The sequence below is a fragment of the Saccopteryx leptura genome, chromosome 3 (assembly GCF_036850995.1).
Source record: "Saccopteryx leptura isolate mSacLep1 chromosome 3, mSacLep1_pri_phased_curated, whole genome shotgun sequence".
In the NCBI taxonomy this organism is placed as follows: Eukaryota; Metazoa; Chordata; class Mammalia; order Chiroptera; family Emballonuridae; genus Saccopteryx; species Saccopteryx leptura.
In genome coordinates, this window is record NC_089505.1 from 308,725,932 (window position 1) to 308,753,921 (window position 27,990).

The following is a 27,990-nucleotide window of genomic DNA, read 5'->3' on the forward strand; positions in this document are numbered from 1 at the left end:
CAGGGTTCCCATTGCTATGTATCCTTGTCAGTAATTAGTAGTATAAGTTTTTATTTTAAAATATATTTATTTAGTGAGAAAGGAAGGGAGAGAGGGAGAGAGAGAGAGACTTTTTTTTTTAAAATTATTCATTTTAGAGAGGAGAGAGAGAGAGAGAAAGAAAGAAAGAAAGAAAGAGAAAGACGGGAGGAGCAGGAAGCATCAACTCTCATATGTGTTTTGACCAGACAAGTGCAGGGTTTCGAACCGGCAACCTCAGTGTTCCAGGTCGACTCTATCCACTGTGCCACCACAGGTCAGGCCTGTAGTGCTTTTTCATAGTGTTTTTTTTTTTTTAAGGTTTTTTTTTTTTTTTTTAATTCATTGATTTTAGCCATAGAGGAAGGAGAAGGGTAGAGAGAGAGAGGAATATCAATTTTTCCTGTATGTGCCCCTACCAGGGGTTGAACTAGCAACCTCTACACTTTGGGCCAGTGCTCTAACAAACAGAGTTATCTGGCCAGGGCTATTTCCTAGTGTTTTTATTTGCATTTCCCTACAAACTGATGATGTTGAGAACTTTTCATGTGCTTATTTGCTATGTCACTCCTACCCCCAATTTAAAATTGGTTTGGAATTTTGTGTGTGTGTGTGTGTAAATTATTTTTTAAGTGAGAGGCATAGACAGACTCTCACATGCTCCCTGACTGACCAGGCTCCACCTGGCAAACCCCCTATCGGCTGATAGTCTCTGCCTCTCTGGGCTGCTGCTTTGTTGCAGCTGAGCTATTTTAGCACCTGAGGGTAGGCCATGGAGCCATCCTCAGTGCCTGGGGCCAACTTTGCTCAAGTCATTTGAGCCATGGCTGCGGGAAGGGAAGAGAGAAAGAGAGAGGGAGGGAGGGGTAGAGAAGCATATGGTTGTTTCTCCTGTGTGCCCTGACCAGGAATCAAACCCAGGATTTCCAGGATTATTTTTTTTAATTGAGGAGAGTTTTCTTTATATATTCTGGGCACACATCATTTAAATTGCAAATATTTCTCTCAATTATAACTTGTTTGTTAATTCTCTTAATAATATCTTTTGAAGAGTAGAGCTTCCTAATTTTTTTTTTTTTTTTATTGATTTTAGGAGGAGAGAGGGGGAGGAAGGAAAAAAGAATGAGAAGCATCAACTCGAAGTTGCTTCACTTTAGTTGTTCATTGATTGTTTTTCCTAAGTATCTTGGCTGGTGGGCTCAAGCTGAGCCAGTGACCCCTTGCTTAAGCCAGCCACCTTTGGGCTCAAGCCAGCAAGCTTGGGATCATGTTGATTACCACACGCTCAAGCTGGGTGACCTCAGGATTTCAAACTAGGAGCCTCAGTGCTCTGGATCAATGTTCTATCCACTGCACCACCACCAGTCAGGCTAGCGCTTTCTAATTTTTATGACCAGTTTAATGTTTTCTCTTTTATGATTTATATTCTTTGTGCCCTATCCAAGAAATTTTTTCCTAATCCAAGCTCACAAAAATTTTCTATATTTTTTTCTAGGAGTTTTAGTTTTAGGTCATTTAAGCTTATGATGCATTTCAAGTTGATTTTTAAATTAAATTTAATTTAATTAATATTTGAGAGAGAGAGAGGGAGACAGGAACATTGAGCTATCCTCTATGTGTTTTGTTTTTTTTTTTGTATTTTTCTGAAGTTGGAAACAGAGAGGCAGACTCCCGCATGCGCCCGACCAGGATCCACCTGGCACGCCCACCAGGGGGCGATGCTCTGCCCATCTGGGGCATCGCTCTGTTGCAACCAGAGCCATTCTAGCACCTGAGGCAGAGGCCACAGAGCCATCCTCAGCGCCCAGACCAACTTTGCTCCAGTGGAGCCTTGGCTGCAGGAGAGGAAGAGAGAGACAGAGAGGAAGGAGAGGGAGAGGGGTGGAGAAGCAGATGGGCGCTTCTCCTGTGTGCCCTGGCCGGGAATCGAACCTGGGACTCCTGCACGCCAGGCCGACACTCTACCACTGAGCCAACTGGCCAGGGCTCCTCTATGTGTTTTTACTGGGGAATTGAGCTAGCAACCTTTGTGCTCTGGAATGACACTCCAACTCTATCTGGCTAGGGTTTAATTTTTATTGATTTTTAGAGAAACAGAGAGAGGAAGGGGGAGAGAAGGGAGGGGGAAAGGAAGCGTTCATTTGTTGTTCCACTCAGTCGTGCATTCTATGCTTCCTGTGTGTGCCCTGACCAGGTATCAAACCCACAACCTTGTCATTTTGGGAGGACCTTCTTAACTGACTGAGCTAAATGGCCAGGGCCTCAATTGATTTTTTTAATATGTTGCAAGGTATGAGTCGAGGTAGTTTTTTTCTTTTTTTTTGATGTATGGATGTCCAGTTCTAGCACCATTTGTTGAAAAAACTACACTTTATCAAAAATTGACCATGAATTATACACTTAAGAAAGGTGAATTATATGTAAAATATATTTCAATAAAGTTATTTGTTAAAAATCAATTGACCAGCGCCCTGGCCGGTTGGCTCAGCGGTAGAGCGTCGGCCTAGCGTGCGGAGGACCCGGGTTCGATTTCCGGCCAGGGCACACAGGAGAAGCGCCCATTTGCTTCTCCACCCCTCCGCCGCGCTTTCCTCTCTGTCTCTCTCTTCCCCTCCCGCAGCCGAGGCTCCATTGGAGCGGAGATGGCCCGGGCGCTGGGGATGGCTCCTTGGCCTCTGCCCCAGGCGCTAGAGTGGCTCTGGTCGCAATATGGCGACGCCCAGGATGGGCAGAGCATCGCCCCCTGGTGGGCAGAGCGCCGCCCCATGGTGGGCGTGCCGGGTGGATCCCGGTCGGGCGCATGCGGGAGTCTGTCTGTCTCTCCCTGTTTCCAGCTTCAGAAAAATGAAAAAAAAAGAAAAAAAAAAAAAAACTAAAAGAAAAATCAATTGACCATATGCATATGAGTCTATTTCTAGAATCTTAAAATTAGTTCTGGATATTCTAGGTGTTTTACTTAACCATGTAAATTTTAGGATCAAGTTTTCACTTTCTACAAGAAAATCTGCTCAGATTTTCTATTGTGCTTGTGTTGAATGTGTAGATCAAATTGAGGACAATTGATATTTTGACTACATCAGATCTGGTTCGTGAAAATGTTGTATTTCTCTATTAAGTCTGCTTTAATTTCTCTTACCAAAATTTTGTAGTTTTAGCATATAATTATTGTATATCCTTCATTTGTACCTAAATATTTCAAGTTTTAGAATGCTGTTGTAGCCTGACTGGTGGTGGTGCAGTGGAGAGAGTGTTGACTGGGTTGCTGAGGTCCCTGCTTTGAAACTCCAAGGTCGCCAGCTTGAGCGAGTGCTCATCTGGTTTCAGGTTGGAGTCGCCAGCTTGTGCACAGGGTTGCTGGCCTGAGCATGGGATCACCAACATGAGCCCATGGTCTCGGGCTTGAGTCCAAAGGGCACTGGCTTGAAACCCAAGGTCTCTGGCTTGAGACCAAGTTTGCTGGTTTGAGCCAACGGGTCACTGACTCTGCTTAAGCCTCTCGGTCAAGGCACTTAGGAGGAGCAATCAATGAACAACTCAAGTGATGCAACTATGAATTGATGCGTTTCATCTCCTTCCTCTCTCTCTTCTCTCTTGCTAAAATAAATAAATAAAAAGAATGCTATTGTAAAATACGCTTTTTAAAAACTATTTCCTAGTGCTGGCCGGTTGGCTCAGTGGTAGTCGGCCTGGCGTGTGGGAGTCCCGGGTTCAATTCCTGGCCAGGGCACACAGGAGAAGCGCCCATCTGCTTCTCCACCCCCCCCCCTCCTTTCTCTATTTCTCTTTTTTCCCCTCCCACAGTCAAGGCTCCATTGGAGCAAAGTTGGCCCCAGGCGCTGGGGATGGCTCTATGGCTTCTGCCTCAGGTGCTAGAGTGGCTCTGGTTGCAACAGAGCAATACCCCAGATGAGCAGCGCATTGCCCCCTGGTGGACATACCGGGTGGATCCCAGTCGGGCGCATGCGGGAGTCTGTCTGACTGCCTCCCGGTTTCCAGCTTCAGAAAAACAAAACAAAACACAAAAAACTATTTCCTGTTGTGCATTGCTAGTGCACAGAAATAAGATTGGTTTTTATGCCCTGACCTTGTATGCTGTGGCATTGTCAAACTTGCATACTAGTTCTAGCAGATTTTTATTAGATTCTTTGGGATTGTCTATATAGGTTATCGTATCATTTGCAAATGAAAGCAGTTTTATTTCTTCCTTTCAATCTGTATGCCTTTATTTCTTTCTCTTGCCTTATGGCATTGGCTATAAGTTTATTGTTAGGAGTAGTGAGAGCGGACATCCTTGCCTTTTTGCTGATTGTAGGGGGAAGCATTCAGTCTGTAGATTTTCCAGAAATGTTCTTTTTCAGGTTGAGGGCCCATTCCCTTCTATTCCTAGTTTGCTGAAAGTTTATATTGTAAAAAGATGTTGAATTTTATCAGGTGCTCTTTTCCTGCATCTGTTAAAATGATCTTAGGGTTTTTCCCTTTAGTTTATTGATAGGGTTGAATTGCACTGATTCACTTTATCTTTTTAGTTTACCTTTTAAAAAATATTATTTTTCAATTTAAGTTGACATTCAATATTATATTAGTTTCAGATGTACAGCATAATGGTTAGATATTTATATAACTTGTGAAATTATCCCCCTGATAAGTCTAGTACCCCTTGACATCATATATAGTGTCATTGCATTATTATTGCCTATATTCCCTGTGCTGTACTTAACATCCCTGTGACTATTCATTGATTCAATTTTTTAAAATTATTATTTTTCTGCAGTGAGAAGGAGGCAGAGAGACAGATTCCTGCATGCGCCCGACTGGGATCCACCCCGCATGTCCACCAGGGGGCGATGCTCTGCCCATCTGGGGTGTTGCTCCCTCTCAGCCGGAGCCATTCTAGCACCTGAGGCAGAGGCCATGGGGCCATCCATCCTCAGAGCCTGGGCCAACTTTGCTCCAATGGAGCCTTGGCTGTGGGGGGGGGGGGGGGGGGGGAGAGACAGAGAGAAAGGAGAAGGGGAAGGGTGGAGAAGCAGACACTTCTCCTGTGTGCCCTGGCCAGGAATCGAACCTGGAACTTCCACACACTGGACTGATGCTCTACCACTGAGCCAACTGGCCAGGGCTCAATTTTTTTTTTTTTAATATTGAACCAAGTTTCCGTGGTGGATTCAAATTGCTTATATATGTTGAGTATTTTTGCATGTCTTTATGTTCATGAAGGATAGTAGTATGCACTTTTCTTTCTTTTTTTTTTTTGTATTTTTCCGAAGTTAGAAGCAAGGAGGCAGTCAGACTCCCACTTGCGCCCAACTGGGATATCCACCAGGCATGCCCACCAGGGGTGATGCTCTGCTCATCTGGGGTGTTGCTTCATCTCAGCCTGAGCCATTCTAGTGCCTAAGGCAGAGGCCATAGAGCCATCCTCAGCACCCGGTCCAGCTTTGTTCGATTGGATCCTTGGCTGTGGAGGGGAAGAGAGAGACAGAGAGGAAGGAAAGGGGGAAGGGTGGAGAAACAGATGGATGCTTCTCCTGTGTGCCCTGACCGGGAATTAAACTCAGGACTTCCACATGCTGGGCCAACGCTCTACCGCTGAGCCAACCTGCCAGGGCTTGTACTTTCCTTTTAATGTCTGTATAATCAGGATAGTGCTGGCTTCATAAAATAGAATTGGGAAGTGATCATTCCTCTTCTGTTTTCTGGTAGATATTGTAATAGTTTTAATATTCTTTTTCTTAAATGTTTGGTAGAATTTTCCAGTGAAGCCATTTGTGCTTGGAGTTTTCTTTGTTAGATAATTTTTAGCTACAAATTTAACTTCTTAATAGAGTTATGCCTAATAACTTCACAGAGTTGTAACCTTCTAAGGTTATCCCTTTCTTCTTATTTTTTTAAGAATTAATTTATTGATTTTTTTTTTTAGAGAGGAGAGAAAGAGAAATGGGGGAGGAGTGGGAAGTATCAACTTGTAGCGGTTGCTTCTCTCCTCTACCTTGACCTGGTAAGCCCAGGGTTTTGAACCAGCAACTTCAGCATTCTAGATCAATGCTTTATCCACTGTGCCACTATAGGTCAGGCTATCCCTATCTTCGTCTTTTGTGTGTGTGTGTGTGTGTGAGAGAGAGAGAGAGAGAGACAGACAGAGACAGAGAGAGACAGAGAGAGGGACAGATAGGGACAGACAGGCAGGGAGGGAGAGAGATGAGAAGCATCAAAATTTGTTGCGTCTCCTTAGTTGTTCATTGATTGCTTCCCCCATATGTGCCTTGACCAGGGGGCTACAGTAGAGCTAGTGACCCCTTGCTCAAGCCAGTGACCTTGGGCTCAAGCCAGCGACCATGGGGTCATGTCTATGATCCCACGCTCAAGCCAGCGATCTCGCACTCAAGCTGGTGAGCCCGTGCTCAAGCCGGATGAGCCCGCGCTCAAGCCAGTGACCTCGATTTTGAACCTGGATCCTCCCTGTCCCAGTCTGTTGATGCTCTATCCACTGCACCCTGGCCTGGTCAGGCTATCCCTTTCTTCTTTAGTAAACTTTGTTACTTTTGTCTTTGAAAAAATCTATTTTATCCAAGTTATCAGTTTTATTGGCATAATATTATTTATAATGTTCTCTTACTATCATTAATGTCTTTTCGGCCTATAGCTCTTTCATTTCTGATATTGTATCTCTCTTGTTTTGTCCCTCTTATGTTTTGCTGACCAGTCCAGTTAATGATCTCTCAGTTTTATTGATCTTTTCAAAGAAACAGGTTTTAATTTCATAGGTTTTTGTTATTGTTTTTCTGATTTCAGTTTTACTGATTTATGCCCTTTATTTTTTCCTTTTTTATGCTTGCATTGTGGTTAATTTACACTCTTCTTTTTAGTTTAAGTAGAAACTTAAATTATTGATTATAAAGTTTTTATTTTAATGTAAGCATTTAAAGCTTTAAATTTCCCTCTGACACCTCCTTTTCTACATCCTTTTACTTTCCATCTTTTTTTTTGTGACTGAGACAGAGATGGAAAGATAGGGACAGACTGACAGGAAGGGAGAGAGATGGGAAACATCGATTCTTTATTGCGGCTCCTTAGTTGTTCATTGATTGCTTTTTCATATGTGCCTTGACCGGGGGCTACAGCAGAGTGAGTGACCCCTTGCTCAAGCCAGCGACCTTGGGCTTCAAGCAAGTGACCTTGGGCTCAAGCCAGCGACCATGGGGTCATCTCTATGATCCCATGCTCAAGCCAGTGACCCTGCGCTCAAGCTGGTGAGCCCACATTCAAGCCGGATGAGGCTGCACTCAAGCCAGTGACCTCAGGGTTGCAAACCTGGGTCCTCTGCATCCCAGTCTGACACTCTTATCTACTGGGCCACTGCCTGGTCAGGCTGCTTTTCATCTTTCACTTCATCTCCCTTCTGAAATATATTGATACCAGTTAATGGTTTTTTAAAAGTTAGTATTTAATTAGGATTGAGTATGCCTGACCAGGTGGTGGTACAGTGGATAGAGTGAGGTTGCCGGCTGAGTGCAGGCTCATCCGGCTTGAATGCAGGCTCACCACCTTGTGCGCGGGGTCACTAGCTTAAGCATGGAATCATAGACTTAACTTCCTGGTCACTGGCTTGAGTCCAAAGGTTGTTGGCATGAAGCCTAAGGTTGCTGGCTTGAGACCAAGGTTATTGGCTTGAGTGAGGGGTCACTGGCTTGGCTTGAGCCCCCAGATCGAGGCACATATGAGAATCAATTGATGAAAACTAAGGTGCCACAACTATGACTTGATGCTTCTCATCTCTCTCCCTTCCTCTCTGTCTTTCTATCTCTCTCATTAAAAAAAAAAAAAAATTAGGATTATGATAATGGGGGAAAGAGTAGTTTTTCTAATAAATGGTACTGGGACCAAGTGTATGTCCACATGCAAAAGAAAGAAAATTTGACCTCTACCTCACACCAAATACAAAAGTAATTCAAACTGTATCAAAAACCTGAACATAAGAACAAACACTAGAAAAATCTTACAAGAAGAAAGACAAAGGCGTGAAACATTTTGACTTTGGATTAGGCAAAACCATAGATAGGATACCAAAAGTACAAGCATCAAAAGAAAAAAGAGAAATTAAAAGCAAACTTTTGTGTTGCAAAGGACACCATCAAGAAAGTGAAAAGGGCCCTGGCCGGTTGGCTCAGCGGTAGAGCGTCGGCCTAGCGTGCGGAGGACCCGGGTTCGATTCCCGGCCAGGGCACACAGGAGAAGCGCCCATTTGCTTCTCCACCCCTCCGCCGCGCTTTCCTCTCTGTCTCTCTCTTCCCCTCCCGCAGCCAAGGCTCCATTGGAGCAAAGATGGCCCGGGCGCTGGGGATGGCTCCTCAGCCTCTGCCCCAGGCGCTAGAGTGGCTCTGGTCGCAATATGGCGACGCCCAGGATGGGCAGAGCATCGCCCCCTGGTGGGCAGAGCGCCGCCCCATGGTGGGCGTGCCGGGTGGATCCCGGTCGGGCGCATGCGGGAGTCTGTCTGACTGTCTCTCCCTGTTTCCAGCTTCAGAAAAATGAAAAAAAAAAAAAAAAAAAAAAAAAAAAAAAGAAAGTGAAAAGAGGCCCTGGCCGTTTGGCTCAGTGGTAGAGCGTCGGCCTGGCGTGCAGAAGTCCCAGGTTCGATTCTCGGCCAGGGCACACAGGAGAGGTGCCCATCTGCTTCTCCACCCTTCCCCCTCTCCTTCCTCTCTGTCTCTCTCTTTCCCTCCCACAGCTGAGGCTCCATTGGAGCAAAGGTGGCCCCAGATGCTGAGGATGGCTCTGTTGCCTCTGCCTCAGGCGCTAGAATGGCTCTGGATGCAACAGAGCAATGCCCCAGATGGGCAGAGCATCGCCCCCTGGTGGGCATGCCGGGTGGATCCCGGTCAGGGGCATGCGGGAGTCTGACTGCCTCCCCGTTTCCAGTTTCGGAAAAATGGAAAAAAAAAAAAAAAGAAAAGAAAGTGAAAAGAAAGACAACCCACAGAATGGGAAAATATTTTTGCATATTATGTATCTGATGATAGATTTGTATCCAAAAAGAATTTTAAAAACCCAATTAAAATGGACAAAGGATCTGAATAAACATTTCTCCAAAGAAAATACATAAATAGCCAATAAGCACATGAACTGATGCTCAGCATCATTAACTGTCAGGGAAATGCCAATCATAATCACAATGAGATAATACTTCACATTCATTAGGATTACTATAATCAGAAAGACAGATAATAACTGTGGACAAGAATGTAGATAAGTTGGAACTCATACACTGCTGGGGATAGTCAAAAGTAGAAACATCCCAAATTACTATCACCTGGCATAAGATGCAATACCATACAATGGAATATTATTTGGCAATAAAAAGGAATGGAGTATTGGTACATACTACATCATATATGAACTTTGAAAGTAGTATGTACTACATAAAACAAGCTCATCATAAAAGACCACTTATATGAAATGTCACAGAATAGGCACACTAGAGAGACAGGGTAAATCAGTGGTTGCCTAGGGCTGGGAGTGGGCTTGGGGGCGGTAATGAGAGTGATTGCTAATGGGTTTGGGGTTGTTTTTTGGGGTAATCAATATGTTCTAGAAGCAACAGAGTCTGTTTTTTAAAATGTTATCTGTTGTATTTATCCTTATTAGAAGGTAGTTTAGAGCTCCTGAAGTAAGAACATCTGAGATCAAATTTCAGTTCTATCACTTACTCCCAGTGTGACTTCTAAGTTTTTGTTTATTTGTAAAGTGGGTATGATAATCTTAGGGTTGTAGTTCAGATCAAATGAAGCCATGCACATATACCAGTTAGCAAAGGGCCTGGTACTGAATAAATACTTAGCTAATGTTTGTTATTTAAATTCTAGCTGTTATTTGCAGCAGCATTTAAAATTCTGTTGACTATAATACATCCATTTGAAATGGATCATCATAAAATTATTTTATTTTTCAAAATACAATTCTAATATTTGTGATAAAATTTTCTCTTTAGGACAGAGTCATGTAGCAAATCATTACTATTATCTTGTGGTCAAAGAATCAGGCCCTCCTTACAAACAAAAACCCATACCCTCTAAAAATTGGAAAAGAATATATTTCTCTTATTTTGTTAAAATCTACCCTGATAGATAGTATGTCTACATTTGAACAGAAATATTGCCCAGTATAATTAAATGAAACTGTTAATATTCTTGTTCTTTATATTTAGAAAGGTAAATTACAATTAATTTGCATAAATGTAGTAAATTTCATTGCAGGTCTTTATACAGAGATAAATGCAGGAGATGAGTAGGTAATTTAGTTTTAACTCTTGCACAGATATTTTTTAACTTATAGTATTCAGTTTTGCTTGTATTTGAGCTTTATAAAAATGGAATTATGCTATATACTTTCTCTGTGACTTCTTTTATGCAGTACTTTTTCAGATTCATTCATGTTGATGGGTTCAATTATAGTTCATTTTCATGGTTCCATAGTATGCTAATGTATCATTTTAATATAATTCATTGTTCTGATGCACTTTTGGGTAGTTTACAGTTTTTTGATGTGAAGAAAAATGTAGCTATAATTATTAATATACATGTCTTTTGGTTGTATGTGTAATGGAATTGTTGATATGTGATACAAAAATTTTAATACACCTTGAGTCTTAAAATTCAGAAGATTATCTAAGTTATGACAACACTCAAAGTATTTGCACCGATTTTTAATGCACATTTTAAGTTTTTAAATAATGTAAACAGTCTAGAAATTATAGAAATGAGAAACAGCACCTTAAATTAAAAATATTTATCTTACACATACTTTTTTGGCATGATTGTAATTATAGTACCTAGATTTGTTTCCTGCTGTTTTACTATCATGCACATTTTACTGTCTATTATGAGACATCATAGGTTTCTTATTTAATCTTTTAATGAATAGTAATAGCTGCATATTTCTTCTGTCAGGTTGAGAGACCATAATCATTCTCTTCTTGTTGACCACTTATACTGTTTCAGGTGCTCTATTGTAAATGATACGGTGATGAACATGTGTGGGACTATAATTCTTTCCAGGGATAGCCAAAGGAAAGCATCAAAATAGCAGCCTGGAAACAATGACAAAACCATTTTGATCTAGTAGAGGAATGAACTATTAATTGCCTTATTTATATTATACAATTTGTTATATGCTTTGCATGTTTTCCAAATTAATCCTGAAATAATCAGTGAAATGAGTAGTATACCCATCATTAGACTTATCTCATTGAATTATAATGATCTTTTTATGTCAATATCCTAAGAATAACATTGTATTTTTTTAATCATCAGGGTTTATTTTAGTTCCTGGTATATAGTGAGTCTCAATAGATGTTATCTATTAAATTGAATGTTTAAAAGCTTTGCCTAGGTAGGTCTCTGACCTTACTTCAAAATTCTCTTCTTTGCCACCATTTTTTCCTGAGCTGTGGTTTACAATCTCCGAGGTGTAGGGGATTAGTAGACGGTAAACTGATTCCAGGGTTGTACCCTGAAAGGAGCTATTTAAACCACATTTCTGATTTTAATTTTTGTATGTCTTTTTTTTTTTTTTTTAACAGAGAGAGAGTCAGAGAGAGGGATAGATAGGGACAGACAGACAGGAACAGAGAGAGATGAGAAGCATCAATCATCAGTTTTTCGTTGCAACACCTTAGTTGTTCATTGATTGCTTTCTCATATGTGCCTTGACCGCAGGACTTTAGCAGACCGGGTAATCGCTTGCTCGAGCCAGCGACCTTGGGTCCAAGCTGGTGAGCTTTGCTCAAACCAGATGAGCCTGTGGCCTGACCTGTGGTGGCGCAGTGGATAAAGCGTCGACCTGGAAATGCTGAGGTCGCCGGTTCAAAACCCTGGGCTTGCCTGGTCAAGGCACATATGGGAGTTGATGCTTTCAGCTCCTCCCCACCTTCTCTCTCTGTCTCTCCTCTCTCTCTCCCTCTCTGTCTCTCTCTCTTCCTTTCTCTCTCCTCTCTAAAATGAATAAAATAAAAATAAATTTAAAAACAAACAAACAAAAAAACAGATGAGCCTGTGCTCAAGCTGGCAACCTCGGGGTCTCAAACCTGGGTCCTTTGCATCCCAGTCCGATACTATGTCCACTGCACCACAGCCTGGTCAGGCTGTATGTCAATTTTTGCCATTTATCTCAGCCAAAAATGTGCCAAGAAGACAGTCTAGTTGGATTTTTATTCACTGATACTTCATGTACCATTGAGTTGAATGTGTATTTGAAATTACTGTATGTTATTCATTTGCATTTTAGTTCTGTTCTCTGGTTATTTGGAATATTCACAATGAGAAACATTAGACTCACTCTTATCTTTTTCAGTAATTTTTTTTTTACTATTCTTAACCTACAAAACTGAAGATGACCTAAGTGCCCACAAAACATTCCAAAGTTTACTCATCCCCCCTCCCAAATTTGTATAACCTTACTAACAATATCTTTTTAACTAGCTTGCATTTGACTTTGTTTTGCCATACACATACCCATGTGTACCATACATTATTAAAAGTTCTCATTTCATCTTGCTTTTAACAGAAAATCTGTTGTTTTATAAAATTAAAAACCTTTATTTTTGCATACTTGGGAGTATACTCAGTGACAAATTTAAAATGTAAAGATGTGCCCTGACCAGTGGCTCAATGGATAGAGCAAGTGCCGGCGTATGGATGTCCCAGATTTGATTCCTAGTCAGGGCACACAGGAGAAGTGACCATCTGCTTCTCTCCATTCTATCCTTCTTTCTTTCCCACAGCCAGTGGCTCAATTGGTTCCAGCAGGACCCCAGGCACTGAGGATAGCTCTGTTGGAGTGCATCAGCTTCAGGCACTATAAATAGCTTGGTACTTGAGCCTCGGCCCCACATGGGGTTGCTGGGTGGATTTCGATTGGGGTGCATGTGGGAGTCTGCCTCACTATCTCCCCTCCTCTCACCTAAAAAATAAATAAATAAAATAAATTGTATTTTAAAACATGCAATTTTTTATACTCAGGCTGCAAAAAGTGTAAATTTTTTAAATACCATATAGCAAGACCAAACTGCTCAACTAGAAAATCAAGAGAAGCCTGCTTTAAAATTGTCATGTACTGCTGCATTTGTTGACTATCAGAAGTAAATTGCAGAAATAAATTTGAGGAACATCCATAACTCAGGCTTTTTTTGTTGGTTCTGATCTACCAGAGAGGAATAAGAATAGTAACATGAAATAGAACTATTGCAAAGAAATTAAATTGAATAAAATACTTTTAATTTATTATGATCAAGTGTCACAATATACTGACATGTCTTACAATTATACTGAAGAAACAGTGCGTTAATCTTAGCTTCCTGCTTGTGCTTCATAAAGACTACTTTAACTATGGAATATCTTATTTTGAAAGTTCGTATTTTTTATATATTTGTGAATATATATGTCATACTGAGTAAATAACTTTTATTCTGGTATTTTTAAAATTCAGTAGAATTACTTAAACTGATTAACATGCTGTGTAACACTTTGCCCTAACAGATATTTTTACAAAGTTTATAATTTGAATTTTAGTAAATGAAAGTATATTTTATTACTGCTTTACTAACACTATTGCTGGTATTTTTCCTTACAACTCAGCAGTTTGTTTCAAGCCCCTTTCCTAACTTTGTGATAGGTTAATGACGTGTGTGTGTGTGTGTGTGTGTATGTGTGTGTGTGTATCCATTTAGCCATATTTATTTTATGTTGCTCTATACCAATATGTAGGTAATATGTGTATATATTTTGCTGAGCCATTTGAGGGTTTAATTAAAGGCATTGTGACATTTTGCTTTTAATTATTCAACAAGTATCTTTTAGAAACAAGGACATTCTTTTATATACGCACAATTCAAAAATAGTATCTTTTATTTTTTTTCTGTGAGAGAGACAGAGAGAGGGACAGACAGGGACAGACAGGCAGGAAGGGAGAGAGATGAGAAGCATCAATTCTTCATTGCAGCATCTTAGTTATACATTGATTGCTTTCTCATATGTGCCTTGATGGGGGGGGGGGGCTACAGCAGAGCGAGTAACCCCTTGCTCAAGCCAGAAACCTTGGGCTTAAGCCAGTGATTTTTGGGTTCAAGCCAGCGGCCATGGGGTCATGTCTATGATCCCACGCTCAAGCCAGCGACCCTGCGCTCAAGCTGGTTAGCCCGTACTCAAGCGACCTCGGGGTTTCAAACCTGGGTCCTCTCTGAGTCCCAATCCGATGCTCTATCCACTGTGCCACCTCCTGGTCAGGCAAAAAATAATATATTCTACTGAACATCCCCTGGGGTACTACTTTAAGGTCTGTGTTTCTTTTTGTAGTAGTAGTAAATTCTATTAATAAGTACATTATTTTCTAATTAACTTTGTTTTAAAAGCTGTTATCTTTGAATTATTGAAAATTTACATTTTACCTAAAATTGTCCTTACTATACTTTTTAAATAACATTTTAATGTTAAATATCTTTTCCCCCTTTTTAGGTATGGTTGATGGCAAGCATTGTACTTTTCCACATCTGCCTGGCAAAACCTTTGTCTATAATGCTTCTGAAGATAGATTGGAGTTGTGTGTGGATGCTGCAGGACATTTCCCCATCGGTCCTGATGTTGAAGACTTAGTTAAAGAGGCTGTAAGTCAGGTTCGAGCAGAGGCTACTACAAGAAGTAGGGAATCAAGTCCTTCACACGGACTATTAAAACTAGGTAGTGGTGGAGTAGTGAAAAAGAAATCTGAGCAACTTCATAATGTAACTGCCTTTCAGGGAAAAGGGCATTCTCTAGGAACTGCATCCAGTAACCCACAAGCTAGGGAAACTCCAGCTGTAAGGAAGCATAACACAGGGACAGACTTTAGTAGTAGTTCCATTAAAACAGAGCCTTCTGTATTCACAGCTGCACATAGTAACAGTGAGCTTATTCGAATAGCTCCTGGAGTAGTTACAGTGAGAGACGGCAGGCAGCTTGATCCTGATTTGGTTGAGGCCCAGCGAAAAAAATTGCAGGAAATGGTTTCTTCTATTCAGGCGTCAATGGACAAGCACTTGAGGGATCAAAGTACAGAGCAGTCATCATCTGATCTTCCTCAAAGGAAAGGAGAAGTTATGAGTTCTTCTGTAAATTCTGGGAGTCTTCAGACTGGCTTACCTAAATCTTTTTCTTTAACTGGTGGCACTGAAAACTTGAATACGGAGACAACTGATAGTTGTGTGGCAGAGGCACTGGGAGCAGCATTTGCCACAAGGTCAAAAGCACAAAAGGGAAATTCCGTGGAGGAGCCTGAAGAGATGGATAGTCAAGATGCTGAGATGACAAACACAACTGAGCCAATGGATCATTCTTGATTTAATTAGAGGCTAATAAAGGCAGAATGTTTATTGTGAATATGTAATTGTTGGCTGGGCCACATAACTTGATTAGTCATTAAATATCTTGTACGTATATAATTCAAAGATTATATCTTGTTATTCAGTGCATGATAGCAAGTGTGTGATTGGCAATAGCTTTTAATATACTGCTGCCCAGGCTGGCTCTGAATTCCTAGAAATTAGTTATTAGATCTGCTGAGATGAGTTTCTTCCATATATGTGCTTCACTGGAAGTTCTTTGTAATTTTAATTCCATGAAAGTCTTAAATGTTTCAAACATGAAAATTCTCTTGCTAAATATGTTTGATTTCTGAAAAGGTTAGGAAATGAGATTTTGCTACTGTTGATGTCATCAAAGTAACCATCCCACATATTTACTAGAACTAGAATGTCAAAGATTTACGTAGATTTGAAAGTTATCTGAACTAAATTGTATCTTAACATTCATAAAAGGATTTATTAGACACTGGGATCCTGACATTTCTGTGAATGTAAACATTCATAGAAATATGTATTTTGGTGAAGATATCTTGAGAATAGAGTGTAATGATAAACCATTTTGCTGATTTGAGCAAGGTTATGGGCAAAATATCTATTCTAGAATGATAAAGTCAATGTGATTCAGTAATGTTGCTGTCTGAGCCAACACAGCCCATTGTGTGCTCTGTTGTTGATAACATGTTACCATTATTTTTTGAATCCTGGCCTGGTCAAGTACTACCAATTTTTTTTTCTTTAATCTTGCAGAAAAGTTGATTGCAAAGTGTGGTAGAAAACATAAAAGTAATGGTAGCAGTAGCTAATCTCTAATTTTTAGAGTTTGTCAGATTCACAGACAATTTATAAATAAGAATTTATCTTTATAAATGGGTTGTATTGTTCTACAATTTTGATCAGTGGTATTTAAGCTTGTATATGTTAAGTGTCTTTGACCCCCTTTGAACCAAAACTGTTTTCTTTTTTCTTTGAGTCCATAAGGTTTTCTTTATTTGTTAGCTTCACTTGGATGTCGATGCAAATTTTACTGCATTATACCCCGGTCAACTGGACATTTGTTTAAATAGTGTATTCATCAAATCTTTAGTGCCAGTTTCCTCAAGAAGCAGTTTTCATGCTTATTCCTTGAAGACAGAGAATGGTTTATCCTGAGAATTGGCATTGCACTATTTTATCCTATTTTGCAAACCTGTATTCTGAAATGTACATTTCAATCCATCTTTCCCTTCTGTTCACTGAAATTAAGTTGAATTTGAATGAATGAAAGACAAATGTCTGTTAATACAATCTTTTATTTAGAGCATTCAAAGCCTGGCTGTTTCTGTTTGCACATGTAACAGGTGCAGGAATGTGTTTACATTCTAAGAAAATGCACACCAGAGAGTATATTATCAGTTGTTTAAAAATATCAACCTGTTGATTCATAAGGAATACAGACAGTACTTTTAGCTTGTGTTTCCAAATAAGGGAGATTTGGTTTTCTTTCCATGAAAGTACCTCTGACTGTATCCACCTACTAAATGATCTACTAGTCCATTTTGAATAAGGAATGGAGAAGCTAGACATTTGCAGGTGATATCTGAACAAGGTATATATTTGGGTTTTATCACATTCTCACATTTTTTAAACCTTATTTGATCTTTGTGCTTCTTCTAAATTTCAAGTATCTTGCTCTATATCTAAACAGCAGGAAAATATAAAACTTTTATATTGTGCACTAGTTTTGCATAAAGAATTGCAGCTACCAAATACTATTTCCTGTTTAGTTAGTATAGGTAACGTCTGTGTATTAAACTAAAAATTACAAATATCACTAACCACTATAATTATTTGTGGCTTTTTCAGCCATTGAAACATGCTCCCCCTCCTTTTTAGTTTAAATACAAGAAAACTTTAACAAGCAAATGCACTGTTTCCAGGTAAATGACACAATCACCTTTTCTTTAACAAGTATTCTCTTCACCTGTGGCTTGGTATGTTTAGTTAATAACTGACAAATATACTCATAGCGTAATGTAAAAATACCAGAAACAGATTTTATCGACCTACTAAATACTTTCATTTAGTCAAATTAGGATGTACCTTGTCAACATTTAGAAGGGCTTAATCTCTGACAACACCATTGATTTCTTTTGCCACAGCTATTCTATTTAGAAGCCTGTTAGGTATAAATATTATAATAGTTTTGGGTTCTCCCATGATAAAGAATAAAAGGCTTGATTCTGAGAATGATTAGATTTCTTGAAATTATTTTAAAGCTGCTGAAATTTGGTTGGGGTAATTTATGGTTATTGAGAAGTGGGCTAGGTATCATCTTTACAAAGAAATTTTAGAACAGAATTTAAGTTCTTAAATGTCATTGTCCTTCCATGTGGTTATAGTCAAATGCAGGACTAAAGAATGATTATTTTTTAGAACTACTATTTGTGATCATCTCAACTTTGAGTCCAAGTTAGAGATCATAAATCAGTTAAAATATTTTTGAGCCTTAGATGTAACATTATACATTATAATTCAATCCTGTAAGTTGTTTGCATGTTCCACTGAAAGTCGTAGTAAAATTGTAAATTATTTCCTTCAGTAATCTATTTTATAGTTAATCATACCAAGTTTGAATTGATGACCCAAAGTCCAGGTGGAATTGAAGATAGTGTATGTCTAGAATACTGGCAATGAGAAACTGGTTGAAACTGAAGAAAAACAAGACAACTGCTCCATATAAACTAGGATATAATGAACTCCAAGGGAATGGTTACTCAGGAAATAGAGGGCACGCATAGGGTCAATTTCACCTTCTTTCACTGTGTTTCAGATATTTTATTGGAAAATGTTAGAATAATGACCTGAGAAATATAGCAAATTTGCTATATAATTTCTGAAAATGTTTAGTTTGGTTTTTCAATCAAGCCTACTGGGAATCTGAAGAACATCTATGATTCCCAGCCACAGGTCCTTATTGCCATTATCTTTGAGTATTAACTTAATTGGAAGTGAGCAGACTTTTGCATATGGTCTCTTACCTCAGGGAAGATCACTTGCTAGAAATTCATATACTACTAATGACAGGTTTTTGAGAATTGTACTGATACCATGTTAGCCACCAAATGCAAAGTTTATAAAAGTAGTTTACGTAGTTAGTTACCTAGTAATACTGGTGGCTAGTGTACATTTCTCAAAAAATTTAGACCTCACTAATAACTAATATTTAGATGTGAAATAAACTTGGAACTTCCGTCTTTAATTATGATTTGGTCAAAATAATGACAATATCATAAAATGTTTATTTCAGAATATCAGTAAGTATACTTCTGTATTTGTCAACAGGAATTTTAATTGGCCCATACTTTAAATATGGCAGAGCAGATTTTAAGTTTCATCGTTCTCAAAACAAGGTTTCCATATTAAGATTTCATAAAAGACTGCAAAATCAGGTTAAACTCTACTCATCCTAATTGAAATTTAAAATGACCTTTTATAATAGTAAGTAGTGAGGTACATGCTCTAAGTTGGGTAGACATATCCTATATTTCATGTTTTTTATATAATTTAACAAAATTGTACAACCTCAAAGCTCTTCACAATTAGTATAAAAAGTTAAATTTTCAAACCAGAACTATTCACTTGAAAACATACCATAGTAGAATGTTTACTTAAGAAATTAAATAACAGCCTGACCTGTGGTGGTGCAGTGTATGGACCTGGAATGCTGAGGTTGCCAGTTTGGGACCCCTGGCTTGTCTGGTCAAGGCACATACCGTATCAGTTGATGCTTCCCACTCTTCCCCTCCACCTTTCTCTCTCAAAAATCAATAAATAAAACATAAAAAAACAAAGGGGAGCTATATGACTAATGTAAGATTTATAGTTCATTGTAAGTTCTGTCATTCTCAAATAATTCTTTGAGATGCTAAGTGTTGCAATTCATATTTAATAATACTTAAATCGTGGGAATTTTAACGTTTGTTCCAAACTAGAAATTGTAAAAATTGTGAATTATTGGAGAAAATGCCATTACTTGTATATCTGACATTTAATTTTTTAAATTATGGAGTCTACATGCTTTTGTAGTATAATATTAATACAATGATTATTCTCTTGTAAAAGAAAGGAAAACTAGTAAAAAAAGTTCTAGTTGATGTTATCTGCTTGTGAGTATCAATTACTTAGTATTTAAAATTTTAAGGTATTGCAAACATTTCTTTAGAATGCACAAGTCCCTTCCTGAGCCTTTATGCCTGTGGTGGAGCAATAAAAGACTGAAAAGGTTATCAGTATTTTCAGGTTTATTTGCCTTTAAGAATTAGTGCCAAGAGCTGGAGAGTCTACTTTTTGGAGGGAAATGCTATTTAGAATATGTTAAAATAAGTAGTAATAGTGTAAATATTTGGAAAAAATAACAAGTGCTTTAACTGCTCAATAACATAGTATAGATGTTACATCATCCCTAAGGCACTGGCTGTTACCCATTATTTTCTGATTTTGTGATTGTATATATTAAATTTGACAAATAATTGGTAATAGTTTATATAACTATAGTGTTGTACAGCACACCTCACTGTACAGTATTTGTAGTTTTCTTTCATATCAATAATAAAATAAAATAAAATACATACTGATTTCCCCCTCAACTTTTCCACATTAGCTTTTTAAAATAATATTTTAGTTTCCTGGTATTACACTTCAGTATTATTATGCATGAAGATATAATTTATAAAGGAATTCTTAGTGTAATAAGTTTTTTTAATGCTTCCTTAAATGGGTTATCCTATAGGGACAGTAATTTCTCCTCTTAAGGCATATTTCAATGCAAATGAAACACCCAGTTAGAAAAGAGTAGTAAAATTTCTTAAGACATATTACATAATTGGGTCATGTAATGCTCACTGAGTAAAGACAAAGATGTTCTAATAAAAAGGTTTTGTGCTGGTTTTTAAAAATCATTGGTTAGAGATAATGAAATGAAGGGAAGTACAGAAAATATAACTAAATTACATTTGTATTGTTTAGCAATCAACATGTCATTTAAATTTTAGTATATATGCTTACTATCCATTTTGTTAGAGCAGACTGTTGAATTTAGTAGAGCACACCAGACTTACTAGATCTGAGTCCTGGCATTCCACTTACTGTGTGACCTCTGTACTTCAGTTTCCTTTCTGGGATCATGGTAATGACATCTACTCAGGGTGGTTATGAAGGATTAAATGAGTTAATACAGATGATTAGAACAGTGCCTGACATACGGTATACATTTAAGTGTTTGATATTGATATATATATATCAAAATAATTCCATAGTTACCATTTAAGTGAAATTAATAGAGCATATTATTTATTTATTATTATTATTATTATTTTTTTTTGCCCTGGCCGGTTGGCTCGGTGGTAGAGCGTCGGCGTGGCGTGCAAAAGTCCTGGGTTCGATTCCCGGCCAGGGCACACAGGAGAAGTGCCCATCTGCTTCTCCACCCCTCCCCCTCTCCTTCCTCTCTGTCTCTCTCGTCCCCTCCCGCAGCGAGGCTCCATTGGAGCAACGATGGCCCGGGCGCTGGGGATGGCTCCTTGGCCTCTGCCCCAGGCGCTGGAGTGGCTCTGGTCGCAACAGAGCGACACCCCGGAGGGGCAGAGCATTGCCCCCTGGTGGGCAGAGCGTCTCCCCCTAGTGGGCGTGCTGGGTGGATCCCAGTCGGGCGCATGTGGGAGTCTATCTGACTGTCCCCGTTTCCAGCTTCAGAAAAATACAAATATATATATATATATATATATTATTTAAATTTTTATTACATTAAAATTTGTGGTATACAGTTAATGAACTAAAAACTGAATGTCTATATGTTCAACTATTTACCCAAGAGCTTTATGACCACATGCAACACTGAAAATCTGGGGAACTGACAGCCTGTACTCTTAACTTGTTCTGAGACCTCAGGCAAGTAAGTCATGGAAACTTACAAGACCTCCATTTCTGCTATAACCTTGTGGTTCAAGAGTTTTTACCCTCTTATTCTGCTTGATCATGTCATGGTGGTCTCAGTTGCTGACAGAATAGTACTGATTAGACAAATGACATGGCTGTGAACCCCAAGTAAACTAAACATAAGTAGCTTTGCTTTATGCTTTAGTTACACTTGTTCCAAACTTGGACTTGAGGTCTTGTACATGCATGCCACTGGTTACATACCATATAATTTAGAGCTTTCAAAAATTCCAGTGAATAAGATAAACATCCTATTTACGACAGTTCAGTTTGGATTTTATTTTAATTGATTGGCTTTTTCAGACTACAGTAACTGCCATTCTGACTGTATAGTTGTTTCTAATCATTAAAAATGTATATGGAAAAATTGAAGTAGGTCTTTAGTTGATTTTTTAAATTATATGTGGTATACTGAGATGAAAACTTTGGGGCTTTTCAAACTTGTAATCTTTCCTGGTTGGAATTAAACCTATGCTTGGTCCATTTATCACACTACATAGTTCTTTATCTAAAAACATATTGTATGAGAACCTGTTTGTCAATTCTTTGACAGAAACATGAATACTAAAAGGTCTACCTGTAAAAGACTTCTATTTGATTTATGGAATCAACGTTTAAAACTATTTATTAAGCACTTATCAAATGCCAGGTTTCTGTTCTAGAAACTACAGAAGCACAGTTCTAAGTGATACAAATTCCATGTGGCTCTTAGAGCTTATATTCCACTGATAGAGAAGCAATAAACACATTCATAATAACTATCATTTAGTGCCCCTTTTCCCTCTATCCTAGCAATAGGTAAAATGACATGCAGTTATTAGTTTAACTCTCAAAACAGCTAAAGATTTGGTACTGTCATTGCAATCTTTCAGGAAACAGGCTCACCTAGGTTAGGTTGTTTACCCAAGGTCCTGGAGTTAATGGGTAGCAGAACTAGTGTTTAAACCTAAACAAATTTATGACTCCATAGCCTGTGGTCTTAACCTCAGAGCTACATTTGTAATTTAGCAAAGGAGTATAATTTGGTGATCACATAAATCTTTACAAAACATCTGTTGTTAAATATTATCTTGTTTGGCCCTGGCTGGTTGGCTCAGTGGTAGAGCGTCGGCCTGGCGTGCAGGAGTCCCGGGTTCGAATCCCGGCGAGGGCACACAGGAGAAGCGCTCATCTGCTTCTCCACCTCTCCCCCTCTTCTTCCTCTCCGTCTCTCTCTTCCCCTCCCACAGCCAGGGCTCCATTGGAGCAAAAAGTTGGCGAGGGCGCTGAGGATGGCTCCATGGCCTCTGCCTCAGGCGCTGGAGTGGCTCTGGTTGCAGCAGAGCGACGCCCCTGATGGGCAGAGCATCGCCCCCTGGTGGGGATGCCGGGTGGATCCCGGTCGGGCGCATGCGGGAGTCTGTCTGACTGCCACCCTGTTTCCAGCTTCGGAGGAATACGGAAAAAGAAAAAGAAAAAAAAATTATCTTGTTTACCGGTATACCAACCTGGTTTGAACTGACTTTGATGTGTGTACTTATCTTTAATTTCACTCCCTACAAGTTCCCTTCCTGAACCTCATTCCTCTGCCCCAAGTTCTTCCCTCTGTAGATTTACTTCCTTCCACCATATTTAGAGGTGCTTTAAGGAAGGTTTCAGAATTTCTTAGATGATTAAACTGCTTAAATCTGAGAATCAATTTGTTTACCTGTTGGTCTCTACCTCTAGACTGAACTCCTTGAAGACTCTGCCTGACACAGTGTTAGGGCTCAGAGAATGCTCATCTGAATGTAGGGATCCTGGATGTGTCCCTGTATTTTGGGGCTCCCAGTTGGCTGGGTAGACAGAATGAGCAAACATAAAACATGACTAGAAGGTTCATAGCCCTGTATGTCTCAGACTGAGGCTTTTCTAGGACTGACAAACAGTAAGGGAGGATGCGGTAGTCAGAGTAAGGGACTGGAGTGGAGACATAAAGAATGAGTTTGCAGCCTGACCAGGCAGTGGGGCAGTGGATAGAACATCGGACTGGGATGCAGAGGACCCAGGTTCGAGACCTTGAGGTCGCCAGCTTGAGTGCAGGCTCATCTGGTTTGAGCAAAAGCTCACCAGCTTCAACCCAAGGTCGCCAGCTTGAACAAGGGGTTACTCAGTCTGCTGAAGACCCACAGTCAAGGCACATATGAGAAAGCAATCAATGAACAACTAAGGTGTCGCAATGTACAACGAAAAACTAATGATTGATGCTTCTCATCTCTCTGTTCCTGTCTGTCTCTATCCCTCTCTCTGACTCTCTGTCTCTGTAAAAAAAAAAGAAAAAAGAAAAAAGAAAAAAAAAGAATGAGTTTGCAGAGGGGGATGCATTCGGGGGGACACCAGAATCTATGTAAAAACAATAAATTAAAATCAATTAAAAAAAAAAGAATGAGTTTGCACTTGGAAAACCTGATGCTCTACACTTTGGATCGCTCTACTCAGGAGTGGGAAGAATTCTAGCCTTCCCCCATGATTTTCATCTGGGCCAAAGTGAAGGAGGTAATCTTTTCAAAGCCCTTACAAGGACATTATATTTATATATTCAAGAGGGATCATCATAGAGTGATGCTCTTTGCCAAGCCCATTTTTTTAATGCATGATAGGCTGGGCATAACCTGAAGCAAGAGGATGTGCCCAGAGCAGCTAACAATGCTCTGAAAAGATAATTTGAGTTGTTCCCATTCTGAGCAGAGATCAAATTATGGGGCTCTTAGGAAAGTGTTTTCCTTTCTCAATATGGATTTAGACAATAGTCTTCCTGAAAATAAACACTTGTCTTTTGTAAAACAAAAAAAAATTGAGAATCATTGGTTATATAAAAGTCCTACAATCTCATTTCAAAAACCTAGAATAATTATTGTCATTTACAAGGCAGGTCTGTTGCTTTGGTGGGAAGGTTCTCCACTGATAGTTCATAGGCTATGTGCAGATCACCTAGAAAAGTTTCTGTGGCATTTATAATGTGTTGGGTACTTTGCTAAGACTGAAAAATAGGATATTTAAAAATCAAATTGGCAAGATTTAGCACCTCCAAAAATATTTTATTTACTAGGCCAGTCCATCAAGCAAAACTAAGTGGGATGCTTATTTTGCCACACTGTAGGCCCTGAATCCTTCCTGTAAAAGGGTGGTGATCCATTTGAATGGGTAAGGATGAAAAGTCTGAGAAAGCTTGTGCAGATAGGATTGGTAAAGAAAGAAACCAATTATAACAGAATGAAATGCTAAATTCAGTGTATAAAACCAACTAAAGAAACATGAGCTTATCTTTTGAAACTAAAAGATATCTCTGCTACTGAAAATGGCCAGTGTAAATTAGGTGCATTGATATATAACAAAAATGTAAGCAAAATAGTAAAGCAAAAACCAAATTAGGAGCTAGAATCTCTCAATTATTCTGATTTCTTTCACCATTATCAGGGTTATAGAAAGATTACATTTCTTCTAGCTTCTCATAGCCCTGTCCCAGGATCTGTCATCATCTCTGTTTCCATTAAACAGTAGTACTGCTTCAGTGGCTAGTAACCAATGTATACCTTAAATTGTGCTTACAATATTGCTTTTAAAGTTAAGATTATCATTTAGTAGTCTTTCTTATGGTAAATTATTTGCCTTTTAGTATAGTAAACTATACAATGCTATTAAATTTATTAGTGGCACAGTCTAGTGATTGGAAAGAGCAATATCTGAAAAGTAATCTGTAAAAGTTTTCATTACTTGTTTTCTTTTTAAAAAGTTATTCTCAAAGCAATGCATATACATGGTTTAAAAAGTCATCTAGAAAGACAACCAGCTCCCCATCTCAATTGCCAAATCAACCATTTCTCTTTTAGCAGTTACCTCCATAATTTAAATGATTTGCTTATGCCTTTTTTTTTTTAAGTGAGAAGTGAGAGACAGACTCCCACATGTGCTCTGACTAGGATTCCCCCGGCAAGCTCCCTACAGAGTGATGCCCATCTGGGGCCGTTACTCAGTTGCTTGTCAACCAATCTATTTTAGCATCTGAGGCGAAGCCCTGGAGCCATCCTCAGTGCCCAGGGCCAACTTGCTCCAACCAAGCCATGGCTGTGGGAGAGGAAGAGAGAGTTAGATAAAGAGAAAGGAGAGGGGGAGGGGTGGAGAAGCAAATGGTTGCTTCTCCTGTGTGCCTTGACCAGGAATCGAACCCGGGACATCCACAGGCTGGACCAATGCTCTATTACTGAGCCAACTGGCTGGGGCAAGATGCTTATGTCTTAAAAATATTGATTTATTAACTTAGTATTTGACTAACCTATAATGAAATATGGGTTCCCTTGCCCTTTTTAGATGATCTTAAGTATCTTATGTACTTAAGTCTCTGTTTATTGAGCCATCAGTTTTACACATTGTATCTGAACTCTCCAGTGTGTAAAATTAGCATTTCTACATTTTCTAATAGCTTTTATCTTCCCATTTTACTTCCTTTTTGTGTGTATAAGAGAGAGCTGGGGGACAGACAGACAGGAAGGGAGAGAGATGAGAAGTATCAACTCATAGTTGCAGCACCTTAGTTGTTCATTGATTGCTTTCTCATATGTGCCTTGACTGGAGGGCTGCAGCAGAGCGACTGACCCCTTGCTCAAGCCAGTGATCTCGGGCTCAAGCTGGTGACCTCTGGAATTTGAACCAGGTCCTCAGCATCCCAGGCCAACATTCTGTTCATTGTGCCAGTGCCTGATCAGGCTTACTTCCTCACTTTTATTAGCTCTACTATTACTTTTACATCATCAAGTTCATGTTATTCAAAATATGTTCTGTAGCTGTTACTACTTTAAAAGTAATCTATAGTTTGCCTAAATTGATAAACAGCTGAGGTGACCCCCAAATGTCAAGTGAGGGCTTTTTTTTTTTTTTCTGAGACAACAACTAGAAGTTGTAGCTGTCCCAAGGAAGATATTGTAATTTAAATAGATGTATGTTTTAAAGATTCCCTCAGGTGGCCAACTGGAGGACATACTGGATTGGACAAGAGTAGAGGATAATAGACTTGCTGGATGAGAGATAAGAGCCTGAACTGACCCACTGGCAGTGGGGATGGAGAGGAGAGGATAATAGAGTAAAAAGGTCAACCTAGACTCTCAGCTGTTGACTTGAGAGGCTGGATGGTGTTGCTACTAATTTTGGATAGGTTCCAAGAGAAATTACAGATTGGTGAGTAGGAAGTGAGTTTAATTTTGGGACCTGTTGAATTTGGGGTATTTAGTGCTTCCAGATGGAGAGAGATGAAGTTCAGGAAAGGGATTAGGATTGGAAGTAAAGATTTGTGACTCATAGGATATGACTAAAATCATAGGAGTGCATGAGATTGCCTAGGAAGAGTATAGAATGAGAAAAGAACTAAAAATGCAGTTTCAGGGAATGCCAACATTCAAGAAGCAGGTTTGCAAAGGAGTTTGAAGGATGGAAATCTTGGAGGCTGATGTCACAGAAAACAAAGGATGAAAGTTTTAAATAAAAGGGAATAATGAAGTCAAATGCTGTAGAAATTTTAGGTAAAATGAGAATTGATTTCTTTCTTTGGTGCCATTTGGATTTAATAGGGTTTGGTGACTTTTGCAGCCATCATTTCAAAGGCATGGTGATAGTAAAGGTTAGGCTGTGAGAAGACTGAAGACTCATTGGGTAGTAAAGTCAAGAGAGTTTTGATGCCCTGGCTGGGTAGCTCAGTTGGTTAGAGCATCAGTCTGATACTGATTGTTGGTTAGATCCCTAGTCTGGGCACATACAAGAAACAACCAATGAATGTATAAATAAGTGGAATAGCAGATAGATGTTTTTCTCAAAAGCCAATCAATAAAATGTTTTTAAAAAGACAGCTTTGAAGAAAGTTGACTGAAAGGGAAGAGGAAAGATATAGGGTTATGGGAGGGATGAATGGATGAATATATTTAGACCAGTATTTTCAACCCTACTCGAGCCAATATCCCTTTTCTATAATAATATATTCTATGCCCTATACCTATTAACATGAAATTTATGGATAACTTAAACACAATTTAAAATAATATAATACTCTACCTATACTGTGGAGGAGAAACATAAGAGATTTATAATAAAACCACTCTCAGGTACAAGTAATCCAGCTGACATGTATGTAGAATCACTATGGATTCCATAGCTATGAATAGACAGAGATTGGCGGGCTGTTTTGGTGTCTTAAAACCTTGAGCTTATTTTCTAAAATAAGGAAACACTCTTAAGTGTGAACAAAATAAAATACAGTCTTCTGGTTAACATAGTAGTTGCATGTTTAGAAATAGTGCATTTTAAAACTAAAAAATCCCCCAACATTTGTGTACTTGTGATTATATGTAAAAGGGAAATGGTTCTAGGTTTAAATACTATATGTAGTCAGGTGTTCCATTTACATTACTGTCTGGTTGAATATTGAATGGAACTCAGGAGAATTCTGCCTTGGGCAAGACTGTCTCAAAAACTGCCAGAACCTTGTGTTCCTAGAACTGGTGCAGTGAATGCCAGGACATGACCTTTAATTACCACAAACTCCCCTAAAATTTCCCAAATTCACTGTGCTCTTTGGGAATGCCTGGACATGCTAGGCTAAAAGA

The 27,990-nt window shown here is 39.1% G+C and overlaps 1 protein-coding gene across 1 annotated transcript in view; it reads left to right on the plus strand.

The window, feature by feature from the left end:
• The window catches only part of VCPIP1 (valosin containing protein interacting protein 1), a 34,125-nt gene extending 14,583 nt beyond the window's left edge, over positions 1-19,542 (plus strand). Inside the window, exon 3 of the mRNA XM_066378940.1 lies at positions 14,526-19,542. Within this exon, the coding sequence (XP_066235037.1) occupies positions 14,526-15,385 (860 nt within the window). The 3' untranslated portion in view covers positions 15,386-19,542. The remainder of the gene's footprint in view (positions 1-14,525) is intronic.
• Positions 19,543-27,990: the final 8,448 nt, after the last annotated feature.